At 47.5% G+C, this 13,914-nt stretch overlaps 1 protein-coding gene across 1 annotated transcript; it reads right to left on the bottom strand.

Annotated features, from left to right (window-relative positions):
* Positions 1 to 5,524: 5,524 nt before the first annotated feature.
* On the bottom strand, positions 5,525 to 11,873 carry LOC311581364 (uncharacterized protein). The gene is made up of 3 exons (XM_084753508.1): positions 11,036 to 11,873; positions 9,017 to 9,072; positions 5,525 to 7,165 (listed from the first exon to the last, which is right to left on the bottom strand). Exons 1-3 carry the CDS (start codon positions 11,142 to 11,144, stop codon positions 6,941 to 6,943), a joined length of 390 nt encoding a protein of 129 aa, XP_084609634.1. The 5' UTR covers positions 11,145 to 11,873; the 3' UTR covers positions 5,525 to 6,940.
* Between the last annotated feature and the right edge of the window lie 2,041 nt (positions 11,874 to 13,914).

Genomic DNA, 13,914 nt, shown 5'->3' with positions numbered 1-13,914 from the left:
TCAGCTTGGTAAACACTTCTGAGGTAGTCAGAATATCAGAGCTGTATAAAGGTAGTGATCCCAGGCTACCTGCCATGCTTATGTGAGGTGCAGTTTTAAGAAGGAATTAGGTAGATTAAATTAAGATAGATAGATAGATTTATAGACGTTAGATGGGTAGATATATATACATGTGTATTTTTAAAAGCCCATAAAGATCATACTTAATAACTTTGTGTAAAAACACATCTAAAATATCGCTCTAAAAAGTAAACACAGCCCTTGATTCTACCACTTAAAACAGTACCACTGATTAAGCACATGTGTTGTACAGCATGCTCTGTAAGACCTTGTAGCAAGCACGTGTTGGGGTTCCAGGAAAAGAGACCAGCCGACTGTCTTTTAGAACCACTATTTTAAAACAACCTAACTCAGGCAAGAGAGGCTAGGTTTGTTTAGTTCCTCCTAAGAAAACAGCTCGCCTACGTCTTTCAGATTCTCGTGCAGCCAGAAATGGCCACATACTGTGCTCTAGAAGAAATGAAGTTGGCCAGCCCCAGGCCTGGTCCATACAACGTCTGGTTCAATCCCTCAAGTCCCCCACCCTACCCACAACCCCGCCCCTACCCCCTCACCCCCTACTCCCGTCTCCTCATCCACTTGGAGAGGGTCCCACAGAAGCTCTGGGTCCTGAAGGTGATCGACACACTTGTGGGAAGGGACTTGGGAGCCTAAATGGCTGTGTAGAGCAGAGTCTCCTCATTAGCTGACGACGCTGTAGCTGGAGTGAGAAACAAACTTGTTGTTTGTATTTGTCTCACACCGATGCTTCTCCCATGTCTATGGAAGCTTCTGCCCTTTTTCGAATTCTCCCCTTTCATTAACTCAATAAAAGGGTCAGAACTTTTTAGGCTACTGGCCTGGGGTTACCAAGCCGCCCTCGCGTCTATCTATCTCTCTTTGGACTTGTACTCTTCCTCAGCTCCTTCAAACGAAGCTCTCTCCCCAGACTGGCCACCGGACTTCACATCAGAGGCTGTGTGCCTATGTGTGCTGTGTTGGCTAGCTTTTTGTCACTTGACACAAGCTGGGGTCATCTGGGAAGAGGAGCCGTAATTGAGACAGTGTTACCATAAGATTGTCCCCTAGGCAACTCAATGCCGCGTTGTCTTGATTAATGAGTGGCTGTGGGAAGGGCACAGCTCACTGAGTGAGGGTGGTGCTGCCTCCGGGTAGGTGGTCTCCGTGGAGAGCAAGGCAGTAATCAGCATGCCTCCGTGGTTTCCGCTTCAGTTCCTGCCTTCAGGTTCCTTGGAGAGGAATGTTAAGTCAGCAACATGGCTACTCTGGCTGGTTCGCAGTCATGCCATTGATCCCAGGAGACAGAGGCAAGCAGATCTCTGAGTTCAAGTCAGTTTCAAGTAAAGAAAAGCTTAGGTCTAGGTGTGATGGTACGCGCCTTTACTCCCAGGACTCAGGAGTCAGATGCATGTGGTTCTCTGAGTTCTAGTCAGTTCTGTTCAGGCAGTTCAGTTGAGAGTGCATTGAGAGGCAGTGCAGTGGAGCTGAGTTTGTGGCAGTTCAGTTTGTGGAAGTCAGAGGCAGTTTTACCAGGAGAGTTATACAGAATGAGGCTGAAGAGAGAACAAGCTAGACACAGGTGAAGACAGAAGGGTCCAGAAGGCTAGAACAGATTGCCAAAGTTAGAATGAGTGAGGCCAAGCGGAGCAAGTCAGCCGGAAGCTGAGAGAAGCCAAATACGATCAGTCAGCTTGGAGAAGAGTTTGAGACAGAACAGCTGAGTTGCACCAGCCAGCCAGAATTCAGAAAGAGCTAGAAAGGGTGAGCTTATTCAGCAGTAAGTCTCAGAGGCTAAAAACATTCCAGGCCTAGATAAGATTATATAGAAGCTAGAAGCTTCCAGGGGACAGAGGCGGTAAGCCTAGGAGATGACAATTAAATCAGGTGAATAAAAGTTCCTTTTACAGCTCCTCCTTTGAGTTCTCCCCCTGACTCCCCTCAATGATGGCTTGGTATAGGGAAACATAAGCCAAATTAATCCGTTCTTCCCCAATTTGCTTTTGGTAGTGGTGTTTTTCACAGCAATAGAAAGCCAACTAGAACAGTACCGCTGCGTATTCTCGAGTCCTCCTCCTCAGCATCCACATCCCAAAGAAACTGTCAAGGCTCCTCTTCTGCCTCCTGCCTCCTGCTCCCCTAAGGCTGTTATCCCTATGTCCTCTTGTGTCTACCTGTGTGGTGACAAATCAAGTCCTCTCCTCAGAGCCTCCTCCCCCTCCAAGAACAACTCCCAGGCCTCTGTCCACATAAGCTCTTGCACAAACTGTTGCAGTGACTGTGTTTAAAAATAAATATGAGAGCTGCACCTGAAATCCCAGTACTCAGGAGGCAGAAGTAGGTGGATCTCTTTGAATTTGAGGCCATCCTGGTCTACAAAGTGAGTCTAGGATACCTAAGGCTACACAGAGAAACCTTGTCTCAAAAATCCAAAAGAGAGAGAGAAGGAGAGAGAGAGAGAGAGAGAGAGAGAGAGAGAGAGAGAGAGAAGAAGAAGAAGAAGAAGAAGAAGAAGAAGAAGAAGAAGAAGAAGAAGAAGAAGAAAAAGAGGAGGAGGAGGAGGCAAGGGGAGGGGAGGGGAGGGGAAAAGAGGAGAGGAGAAGAAAGGAAGGAAGGGTTGGGGAAAGTGTGCATCATTTCTGTACATCTCTATGGATCTGGTATCTATTATGTGTGTAAATATATACTATGCCACTGAACCATCCCCAGCCCTATATCCAAATGGCCCAGGCAGTAGTGGACATCTGTGTTTCTGGCTGGGATGAGAGTATTTCTGACACTGGAGAAATGGACAGAATGGTGTTCCTCCAGCGTTCACTCTCTTATGACTACTCTGCAGGCTTATTCTTCCCTAGATTACAGTTGAAAATGGCTCCTCCTTTCTTCAGTGAAAAGAAATACATTGTTTTATTACGTGGGGGACATGCGCATCCATGTCCCAGCACACGTGTTGAGGTCGGCGGATGGCCAAGGGAGTCAGTTCTCTCCTTCCACGAGGTGAGTTCTTGGGATCACACTCAGGCTGTCAGGATGGGCAGCAGGTGCCTTTATCTGCTGAGACACCTTGCCCGACCCCACATGATTAGTGGGGGAGGATTGGGCATGTGAGTGCGGTAGCACACGTGTAGAGGTGAAAGGACAGCTCTGTGGAGTCAGCTCTCCCCATCCACCATTATGGGCTTTCAGGACTGAACACAGGCGTCAGACTTGCCCTCTAAACCAACTCACCCTCCTTCTTGTGAATTTGGACAACACACGTGTTTATTTGGGCTAGTGGTCTCTTCCCACCAGGGGCCCTGATTTTTTCTATAGCTCATCCTGTAGCTGTGTTTCTGGAATCTCCTTGAGTGTCAATGTTTTCTATTTTAATAAGGCCAAACATAGGGCTTAAAAAACAAAAAACTTATAGCCTATGCCTTTGCTGACTTGTAAAAAACCTTCTTCTACCCTGAAATCATAGAAACTCCTTTTCTTCTCTTTCTTCCTTCCTTCCTTCCTTGCTTTCTTTCTTTTCAGACAGGTTCTCACTACACACCACTGGCTCTCCTTGAGGTCTATGTAAATCAAGGTGGCATCAAACTCACAGAGATACACCTGCCCCCCAAGTGTTGTCATTAAAGGCAGGTGTCATGTGCCCAGCTCATATAAATGCTTATATGTTTTTTTTTCCTAAAGGTTTTATTGTTAAGCTCTTCACATTTAGCTTCTGCTCCAACTAGAATGTATTTTTGTGTAAGACATAAGTTAGGAATCTAATTTTATTTTTCCCCATATGGGAGAGAATGGCTGTGTCACCCTCCCCCGCCCACCACTCCCAACTGGAAATTTCTGCTCCATCAAATCCCACACCTCCCCGACCCCCAACATCTCCATGTACCTCAGTCTGTTTTTCTCTCTTCTCAGATCCGTTGCCCCACCCAGTTTTCCATTCAAAATACAGTGGTCAATATTAACAGCTTTGGAGTGAGTTTTGGCTTCTGGCATGAATTCTCCAAATTCATCTTTAGCTATGTTTTTGTTACTGCTGTTGTTTTGAGACAAGGTCTGGCTATGTATCCCTGGTTGACCTGGCTGTAGACCAGGCCAGTCTTGAACCCACAGCGATTCCACTTTCCTCTGCCTCAATAGTGCTGGATTAAAGGCATGTGCCGCTACCCCCAGCCTCTCCGTTTGTTTGTATTTTGTTGTTACTGCCATAGCTGTTGACACCTAACAAATCTCCCTTGAGTGACTTGACATAACCCCTGAGGGGTAAAGAGGAGAGGTTGGTGATGCAATCTTTAGCTACCACCTGTGGCTTCCTGAGCATGAGAGGGGGACTACTCATGAAGACTGTATGGATAAGCCCAAAGCCTCTTGGGGCTCAAAAGGTGAAGAAGCATCTCCCCTCTGGAATGGCCAGAGCAAGATCTAGAATGACCCAGGTGATAAGCCTCTGGCCAGACCTGTGAGTGATTATCGCCTGGAAGTAGGCGGAGCTTTCCCTGGGTTTGGGTCCTGGACTACAAAAAAAAAAAAAAAAAAAAAAAGTCTAGAAAGCAATATTCAGAGCACGACTTAAAAACAAAAATTAATGAGAGGGGCCTACAGAGATTCAGAGTGCTCAGAGGTTAATGATGCTTCTTGCTTTTCCAGAGGAATTGAGCTTAGTTTCCAGCACCCAGGTTGGGGCCATGGGGGAGGCCCAGGAAATTTGACACCCTCTTCTGGCCTCCTTGGGCACCTGTGTGCATGTGGCACCTGCACATACACACACACACACACACACACACACACACACACACACACACACACCATAAAAATGAAATAGATAAATGAAAAGGAGCGAGCAAGCCGAGCACCAACCATCATTGCTGCCTGCTTACTGACTGTAGATGTGACATGGTGACATGGCGGGCTGCCTCCAGCTCCTGCTGCCATGACTTCCAGGAATGAACCCTCTGACTGTGAGTCCAATTAACCCTTTGCTCAAGTAAGTTCCTTTGATCAGGGTGCTTTATCATAGAAACAGAAAATGAAACTAAGACACTTCTTTTCTCCTCAAACACCCCACTATATAGGGTGTTTGCTTGCTGCGGAGGCCCGAGGGAAGGAGAGGTGAGCACACCAACCCGAGGGCGTAGCTCCAGAAAGGCCTCCAGGCCTCCAGTGGTAGCAGGTGTGTAGAGCAGAAAGAACTCAAGTTGTCTTCTCTGGAGTCACTGATAAATTAAGAATTGCTCACCTCAAACCTTTCAGCGGAGTAAGCTGCACCTCTGTTGTCCCCCATTACATCTTGGGGCTTCTGTCACTCAGGCCTGCTCCTGCCCCTAGTGGATCCTGCAGCTAAGCCATGGTTGTCACCAATCCAATGTCTACACAAAGAGATCCTTGAGGGAGCAGGAACCAGAAGCACAATGGAAAACAAACAAACAAACAAGCAAACAAAAAAGCCCAAAAAACAAAAAACAAAAACCAAACCAACATCTGCAGTCTACCATTTATTACCCGTGGGATCCAGGCTCTCTGTGCCTCGGTATATCTCCATCTGTGCATAATGTGCATAATGTGCGTGATGTGCTTAAATAGAGATGTTTAGGCTCTTCATGCCTATAGAGGCACAGGCACATTATAGGCATTCCCAACCGCATCCTAGAATCAATCTCTCTATCCTCAAGCTCGAGAGTACACCCTGGGAGTCCCAAGTATCCATCAATACTGGTCCAGTGAATACAGGGTTTAGTCAGCTCCAGGAGCTCCTGTCTGAGGAAACCTTTTGGGTTTTGACAGCTCGTGAAGAGCCCAACCCTCAGGATGAGCCATAGGCGAGAAGAGCTAATTCAAAGAACATTAAAAAGGCATGGTAGGGGGTGCTCTCAAGGAACCATGTAGTCTGAAACACAGGCCAAGAGGAACGGTACTGTTAACTCATGAGTCATGAAGGACCAAGAGTCAAGTGAATCCATAAGAAAAGGACAATAATCCAAGAGCAAGACTGAGTTGGATGGGAGGCGGGGGGTGGGGTGGGGGGGTTGGGTGGGGTGGGGGTAGGGGGGTGGGGGTGGGGGTAGTCATCATCCAGTGGCTCCCAGTCAAATCTGTGTTGCAGGAGGAAGACATAGGCAGGCTGGGTGAGGCAGAGTCCCCAGGAGCAGGACAACACTCATAGCATCCCATTCCTTCATTGTACCTGCCTCCTCGGTCTGAGGGCCCACATCATAGGAGTGAGCAGTCTGTGCCTGCCTGGAGCCTCAGGCTGAGGATAGAACCACACCTCCAGAGCTAGGATCCTGGAATGTGGGTGTGCTCTTCGATGGTGCAGTTAGACACAGGCAGCCTAGTAAATGGTCCTCTAGAAGGCCGAGGAGCCCAGATGCGCTCTGATAGAGATGTGTGGCTCTCCAGTTTTATCGTGGTTGGAAATGCAGAAGACAGGTCAGTGACGGGCACTGCCCACATCTTAGTATTCTTCCTGGCAAGGCCACCAGAGTTCCCCCTGAGCAGGATGGTTTTTAGAAACAGAAGCCATGCTGGTGTGGGGAGGAGCTGGGGGTTGGGCAGAGTTCCCCAGTTGACCTCAAGTGTCTGAGGAACTTAAGCAATCTGCCTGGGTTTCAAGAGCCAGTGTGGGGAAGGAAGTGATGGTCACAAAAGGAAGGCATCTGGTACTATGCAGAGGGCCAGGTCTCTTGCGCATAGACTGTGTCCTAGCAGCACTGGTCCCGGCCCTCTAGAGGAGAGGAAACAGTGCCACTGGTCCTCTCCTTTGTGCTTTCAGTCATCTTCCTTGAAGAAAGTGTGGCCTCCAACCCTCTGAGGCCATCTTAGTTGTAGGGAGTTGCTCATCCGCTGCAACAGAAGCATTCATGGTGCCTGTGTGTTCGCTGCCCTGCGAACCCAGTGCTCAGCCTCTGGTCTCCGCCTCTGGGGCAGTTGCCTTGACAGACACCAGTCTGTTTCTAGAGATGCTGGCATATTCCACAGACAGAAGGGGGTCGGGTGAGGGCTTCAGGGAGGGCTGGGTGTTGCCATAAATGGAGCCCTGATAGCTCATGTGATTTAGGTGGATGAGAGAGGCATAGCAGATGGCCTCAGTGTCCTCATTGGGAAGGGTCTGCTGGTCGAACCCCTGAGAATCAAAGAAAACAGGTGTTTGCTGAAGATGAACAGCTGGAGTGGTCAGTGACCTGTGAGGAACCAGAACTAGGTGGAGGGGCAGGGACAGAGTTTAAGGTATGAAACATGGGCCAGAGAGGTAGCTAGGTGGTGGAGCACATTGCCTACTCTTCCAGAGGACCTGGGTTCGGTTCCTGGCACCCACACGGGAGTTGGTAACTCCAGTACCAGGGGATTGGATGCTCTTTTCTAGCTACCTCAGGCACTGCACACACTGGTGCATACATACATGTAGACAAAACACTCATACGCATAAAAATAAAAATAAATAAACCTTCATTTGAAAAGATATGGGGCCAGGTGTGGTGGGACGACCTTTGATCCCAGCACTCAGGAGGCAGAGGTAGGCAGATCTCTGTGAGGTTCAGAACAGCCAGGACTGGTACACAGAGAAACCATGTCTCGAAAATAAATAAATAAATAAATAAATAAATAAATAAATAAATGCCTCTGGAAAAGGGTGCTTGGGAACATTGCCTTTCCTGTCATTGAGCTGAGAAGCACTGGCCTCCCCAGGCTCCTGTTCCAAACTGGAATCAGGTTTTACTCTAGATCCATGAAAGTAGAGGTCCTGTAGGTGGGGACTAAGAAACCATTAATTTGCATATTATTTATTTATTTACTTTTTGGTTTTTCGAGACAGGGTTTCTCTGTGTAGCCTTGGCTGTCCTGGACTCGCTTTGTAGACCAGGCTGGCCTCAAACTCACAGAGATCCACCAGCCTCTGCCTCCCAAGTGTTGGGATTAAAGGTGTGCACCACCATTGCCTGGCCTTTATTTATTTATTTTTGGCTGTCCTGGAACTCTCTTTGTAGTCCAGGCTAGCCTCAAAGGCTTGTTCCACCATGCCTGGCTTAATTTGCATATTTTTCAAAGTTGGGGATCGGGTACAGGATTTTACACATGCACGGCAAGGACTCTATCACTGAGCTACAGCCGCCAATCCTTGTGCTTTGAGCCTGGGTCTCATTATGTTGCCCAGGCTGGCTTGAAATTGGAGAACCTCCTGCCTCAACCTCCTACATGTTGGGATTACCGGCCTGTGCCAGTACCTTTCGAGAAACTCTTAACTGAGTTCTCCAAGTGAATCTTATGCACATTCAAGCTTGACTAGGGCTGAATTTGAAAGGGGGCATGTTAGGGACGCAGTTTATGGAATTAGTCCCCATGTTATACTGAGGGCTAGATGACCTTGGAGCCTCCTAGTTCGGGGGGGGGGGGGGTTAGTACCAAGAGTCTTGGGTCTGTAGATGAGGCAGAACTACCCAAACCTCAGGAGGACTTAGAGAACCATGGATCATCACATGATTCTCCACAATGATTGGCCAATGACAGCTAGTGTGTAGGCTGGCTGGGGTTGTAAGACACAGGGGAAAACTGTCCGCTATGGAAGTGATGGCCAGGAGCTGGTTCTCTCTGTCTGTCTCTGTCTCTGTCTCTGTCTCTCTGTCTCTGTCTCTGTCTCTGTCTCTCTGTCTTTCTGTCTCTGTCTCTGTCTCTGTCTCTGTGTCTCTGTCTCTGTCTCTGTCTCTCTCTCTCTCTCTCTCTCTCTCTCTCTCTCTCTCTCTCTCTCTCCCTCTCTCTCATCTGTCTCTGTCTCAGTCTATCTAGTTTGAGCTGGGGAATATGAAGAGAAAAAAATGCATAAAAAAGGAAACAGATAAACAGGTCATGAGGAGTGTTGCCATCACGAGTGTGTGTCACCACTCAGGGTAAATAGAAACTGAATGCAGGCCAAAGATCACAAGAGCAGATGCACACTGGGAAGCTAGGGTTCCCTAGAGGAGGAGTCACTCCTACTTACGGTCTTCTTCTTCTGTTCTGGTAAGTCTTCATAGACATGGTGACACTCGTTCTCAACTGTGAGGAAACCAGCAAGGTTAGTTGAGGGACGTCCCCTGTACCACCTTACCTACTTTTTCCCATGGCAACAATGGGCTGGGCAAAGCGGCTCTGATGGAAGAGAGGTCAGCACTTGGCCAAAAATAAAAAATAAAATAAAAAATAGTTTCTGTTTCGGGAGCTCCCAAGTACCCAGCACTGACTAGTGTCCAGAGGTTCTAAGAAGCTAGCTATCCTGGCTGCCTGTGTTTGATGTGTATAAACCCAGTCAATTTTGTGATCAATTTCAAGTCACTCCTTCTGAATTCCATATTTATACATCAGATTTAAGTATAATCTGTTCACTGGTGGGGTTATCATAGTTAAGTGGTTAAAATTCTAATTTCTCATGTCAAAAGCCCTCAGGAGCTGCCCACCTTGTTTTTTGAGACAGGGTCTCTCACTGGGACCTGGGGCTTGCCAACTCGGTGAAGCTGGTGGCCAGTGAGTCTCAAGGACCCACCTGTCTCCCACTCTTCTATGCTAGGATTATAAGTGTGTGCCCCGATTTCTAAACAGATGCTGGACATCGAATCCTCATGTTTACACAATAAGAGGCCATATGCCCAGCCCCTGGATTTTTACTGTGGAGGCTAAGGGCATAGTTCAGCGGTACGGCATGTATGTAACATGCCTGGGGCCTCAGTTCTTTTCCTTTAGTACCACGAAAGGGGGAAAACTATTGTGTACACTTTAAAATGGGTATATATAACCGTCTACCAGATAAAATGGTACATGGTTAATATGATAGAAAATGGTTAATAGGGTAGAACAGTGAGCATATCTGTCCTCTCATAGTTACTCATTGGTCTGGTTTTATTCTTGTTGCCATGACGAACATCCTGGCGAAAGAGCAACACAGGAGAGCACAGGGTTCATTTGTTTACAATTACATGTTACAATCCATCATTTTGAGAAGCTGAAGCAAGAACTCAAGCAGCTACACGCACCACATCCACAGCCCAAAGCAAAGAGAACAAACACACCCTGCTTGCTTTTCCCAGCTAAAATTTTCCTCCTATATGGCTCACAGCCCCCTGCTTACGGAATGGTTCCGCCCACATGGGCTAGGTCTACCTACATCAGCTAACATTCACGATAGCCCCCTCCCCCTGCCGAGATGCTCTCAGACTAACGTACTCCTCATAAAGACTCTCCCCCAAGGTGGTTCTAGATGCGTCAAACCAACAGTTCAAAACTAACCAACACACCCATATCCTTTCTGTGGCAAGAGCAGTTACAAGCTATTTACTTGACGTACTATTCTTTCCCCATCATCTTCATGTTGAACATTAAATCTGTTGACTCATCTTACATGTTTGCTACTTTGGTTTTTTTTTTTTACCTACATACAATTCTGCACTTTCTTCCTTCATATTGAGAAAAATAAAATTTAAAAATGATAGCAACATGCACTTCAGCAGTTATATAGACTTATTAACAAGTCTCTATTTGTAAAGTATGAAAAAAGGAGAGGACAGGTGGATCAATAGTTCAGAACACTGCTTCTTCTTCGAGTTATTCCAGGTTTGATTCCCAGCAGCCACACGGTGGCTCACAACTGCCTGCAACTCTAGTTCCAGGGGATCTGATAAGTACCTGGCTCGCACATGGTGCCTAGAAATACGTGCAAGCAAAACACCCACACACACGAAATCAAACAATTAAAAAATTAAGATGAAAACAGTATACATGATCCAAAATCCTGGCACACCTTGCCTTAAGCAAATAGGTGGGGAGCTGAGGCGCCTGAGGCAAGCCATCCTGAAGGCTGAGTGGAACTGGTATGGTGTTGTCCCTGTGTTGCCACCCTCACTCCCCCGCACTTCCCTGGGCACTGGATCACCAAGGCTGCCACCCTGTAAAGAGGAAGGGAGCCACTTGGACACCTTGCCTTTCGGGTCAGTTTCCTTTGTCAGCAAAACAAACAACATGAGCTCACCTGTCTGGGCTCGGCCTCGAGCTTTCCTGAGGTACAGGACTACAAGGAGGACAAGTCCAAACAGCAGCAGGACGGCCACCGCCACACAAGCAACGATGACCTTCCACATCCAGCTTTGGAACAAGGATTAGTCAGGTGAAGAAAGTCAGAGCCCAACATGCCTCCCGCCAGAAAACTTTCCTTCCCCACACCTGCGATCCCCACCGGTTGGTCCTCAACCCAGCCTCTTCTGAGGTTCCCCACTCCAGCTGGGCAAGGGACCATTTTCATATGCAGTGGGCCCGCTTCACAGGTCCTGCAGTCTCCATGATAGGGTAACACTGATGATGTCACAAGCCATTGTTCTTTTCCCTGTTCCTGTCTCCTGTCTCTTAACTTCCTTTGGGATCCTTAACTTGCCAGCTCCAGCCTCCTTCCTTCAGGGAGTCTTTGTCTCTGTCCAGCAGATTTACCTCAGCCTTTCTCTGTGAGATCTAGCCAGCTCCCTGGAGAACCAGGGGGCCTGACAAACAGCTCTGCCAGCTAACTGCATTCTGGTATGTCCTACTTTGGGTCAAAAGAGGGACCAGAAAGTAGATAAGAATGCACCTGTAGCAGCTTCTAGGGATGGGGTCTGAGTAGCAAGGTCATAAAGAAAGAGGAAGGTACATCCAGGAACATCTCGGCTCAGCTGGTTTCTGGTTTAGTCTTTAGACAAGGAGTGGACTGCAAGGGCTTGTGCTGCACTGTCTTCAGGGATGCTGGGCTCAGAGAGAAGTAGATGGCAGAAGCCAAGGGCCTGGGGCCTGGAAGCCCCTCAGCAGGCATGGAAAGATTCCAGGCCATGAGATCAGGGACTGCAGACTCAACACAGCTCCCTGACAGTAGCCCTGCTCATACCAAAGGACAAGAGAGGGCTAGAAGAAGGTTGGAGGTCAAGACAGCAATGTGGTCACATGTCGCCTACACAAGAGTGAAAGAGTAGGCAAGTGGAAGTCCTTGCTATCCATACTCCAGTGCACCCTCACTGTACTCCAGGAGATAGTGGTTCTGAATGGAGGATAGCTGAGTCCTTTAAGACCTGTCTAGTAATGTCTGGTGGCATTTTTAGTGGCCATATTTGTGCTCAGAAAGACACTTGTGCTACTGGCTATGCAAGGTTAAGGACACTGTTAAACATCTTAAAAAGCACAGAACAGCCTCCTGTGACAAAGAACCAGCCAGTTGCATATGCCAAGGGCCTGGGCTGGAGGCACAGGGCCATCATGCCAGATGCTTAGGAGGCGGAAAGAGGAGGAACAAAAGTCCAAGGTCAGCTGTGTGATAGAGTGGATTAAAGACCAGCTTGAGTTTCTTAGTGAGATCACAATTTCAAAATAAAAAGCAGCACAGTCATAAAACTCCTGCTTGGAAAATGTGAGGTCTCAGGCTCAGTCTGCAGCATAAAAGATAAATAGATGATAGATAGATGACAGATAGATAGATAACAAGTAGATGATAGATAAATAGATAATAGATAGATGGTAGATAGATGGATATATATATAGATCAGTAGATGATAGATAGATAGATAGATAGATAGATAGATAGATAGATAGATAGCATAGATAAACATGGGATTATTATTATATTCTCATTTTGCAGATGAGAAAAACTGAGCCTATATAAAATGATCAGAAGTGACCATCTGACTCCATCTGTCCTGTGAGACACATTGGGGAGCTATAGCTAGGACAGTGAGAGGAAACACAAGACTAAGAGGACAGGCCGGTGACAGGCGCAGAGGCCATGGCTGTCGTCATCTGGGAGGTTGGGCTTGGCACTGAATCTGTAAGAGACCACAGCGTGTATCTTTTAACGTCCTCCTCAACCTGCACCTCTCCAGCCCTGGGAGATGAGGAACCCACACCTGACCCTGGAGCTAGCCAGTGAGAACCCAGAGTCGCACTGTCCACCCTGCACAGAAGGGCGGCGCTGTGCTGTGAATGGGGCTGGAGGCAGCTCCTGAGAGAAGCTACAGCACATGCGACTGTAAGTGAGGTCTCACCTGTTCCGGGGCCGCTCCTGCTTCCTCTGTCCTTTCATTTTATGGTTGTCATTATTTTTAATCATGTGGTAAGTAGTGAGGAGGGGTGATATGAACATGTGGGTGCAGTGCCCATGGAGACCAGAGGTGTCAGATCCTCTGGAGCTGAAGTTACAGGCTGTTGTGAGCTACCTAACTAGGGTCCCTGGGAACCAAACTCAGGTCCTCTGTAAGCGCAGCAAGCACCCTTAACCATTAAGCAATCTGGCCAGCTCCCAGAGTTCTTTTTAAAATGCGTGTGTTTATATACATGTATATGCATGCTTGTGTGTATGCAAGTGCTTGTGTGTGTGTGTGTGTGTGTGTGTGTGTGTGTGTGTGTGTGTTTACTCATGCATGTGGAGGCTAAAGGATAAGATAATCTTAGCTGTCTTTACTCAGGTGCAATCCATTTCATTTTTATTTTATTTAATTTTTGAGACTGGGGTTACAGACACGTGCCTCCATGCCCAGGCTTTTCTTTAATGTGTCTTTGGGGAACAGAACTAGGGTATTCATATTTGAACAATGTCTTGGATACTTTTTCCATTACTGTGATAAAACACTCTGTCCAAAGCAACTTGTGAGAGAAAAGGTACACAGTTCAGAGCACAGTCCATAGCGAGGAAGTCAAGGCTACAAGGGCTTGAAGCAGCTGGCTGCTGTGCATTCACTGTCAAGGAGCAGGAAATGTGAAGGCATTCAGCTCCCACTCGCTTTTTCATTGAGTCCAGGACCCCAAGCTCAGGGAATGGCGCCACCCACTTTTAAAATGGCTCTTCCCAACTCAAGCCAAGATAATCTCTCAGAGATGTGGCCAGAGGTTTGTCTCCCT

This window comes from Acomys minous (genome assembly GCF_964271855.1).
Source record: "Acomys minous genome assembly, chromosome: 13".
In the NCBI taxonomy this organism is placed as follows: domain Eukaryota; kingdom Metazoa; phylum Chordata; class Mammalia; order Rodentia; family Muridae; genus Acomys; species Acomys minous.
Note: the sequence above shows the minus strand (reverse complement) of the source record. Positions and strands in the feature narration are given on the sequence as shown.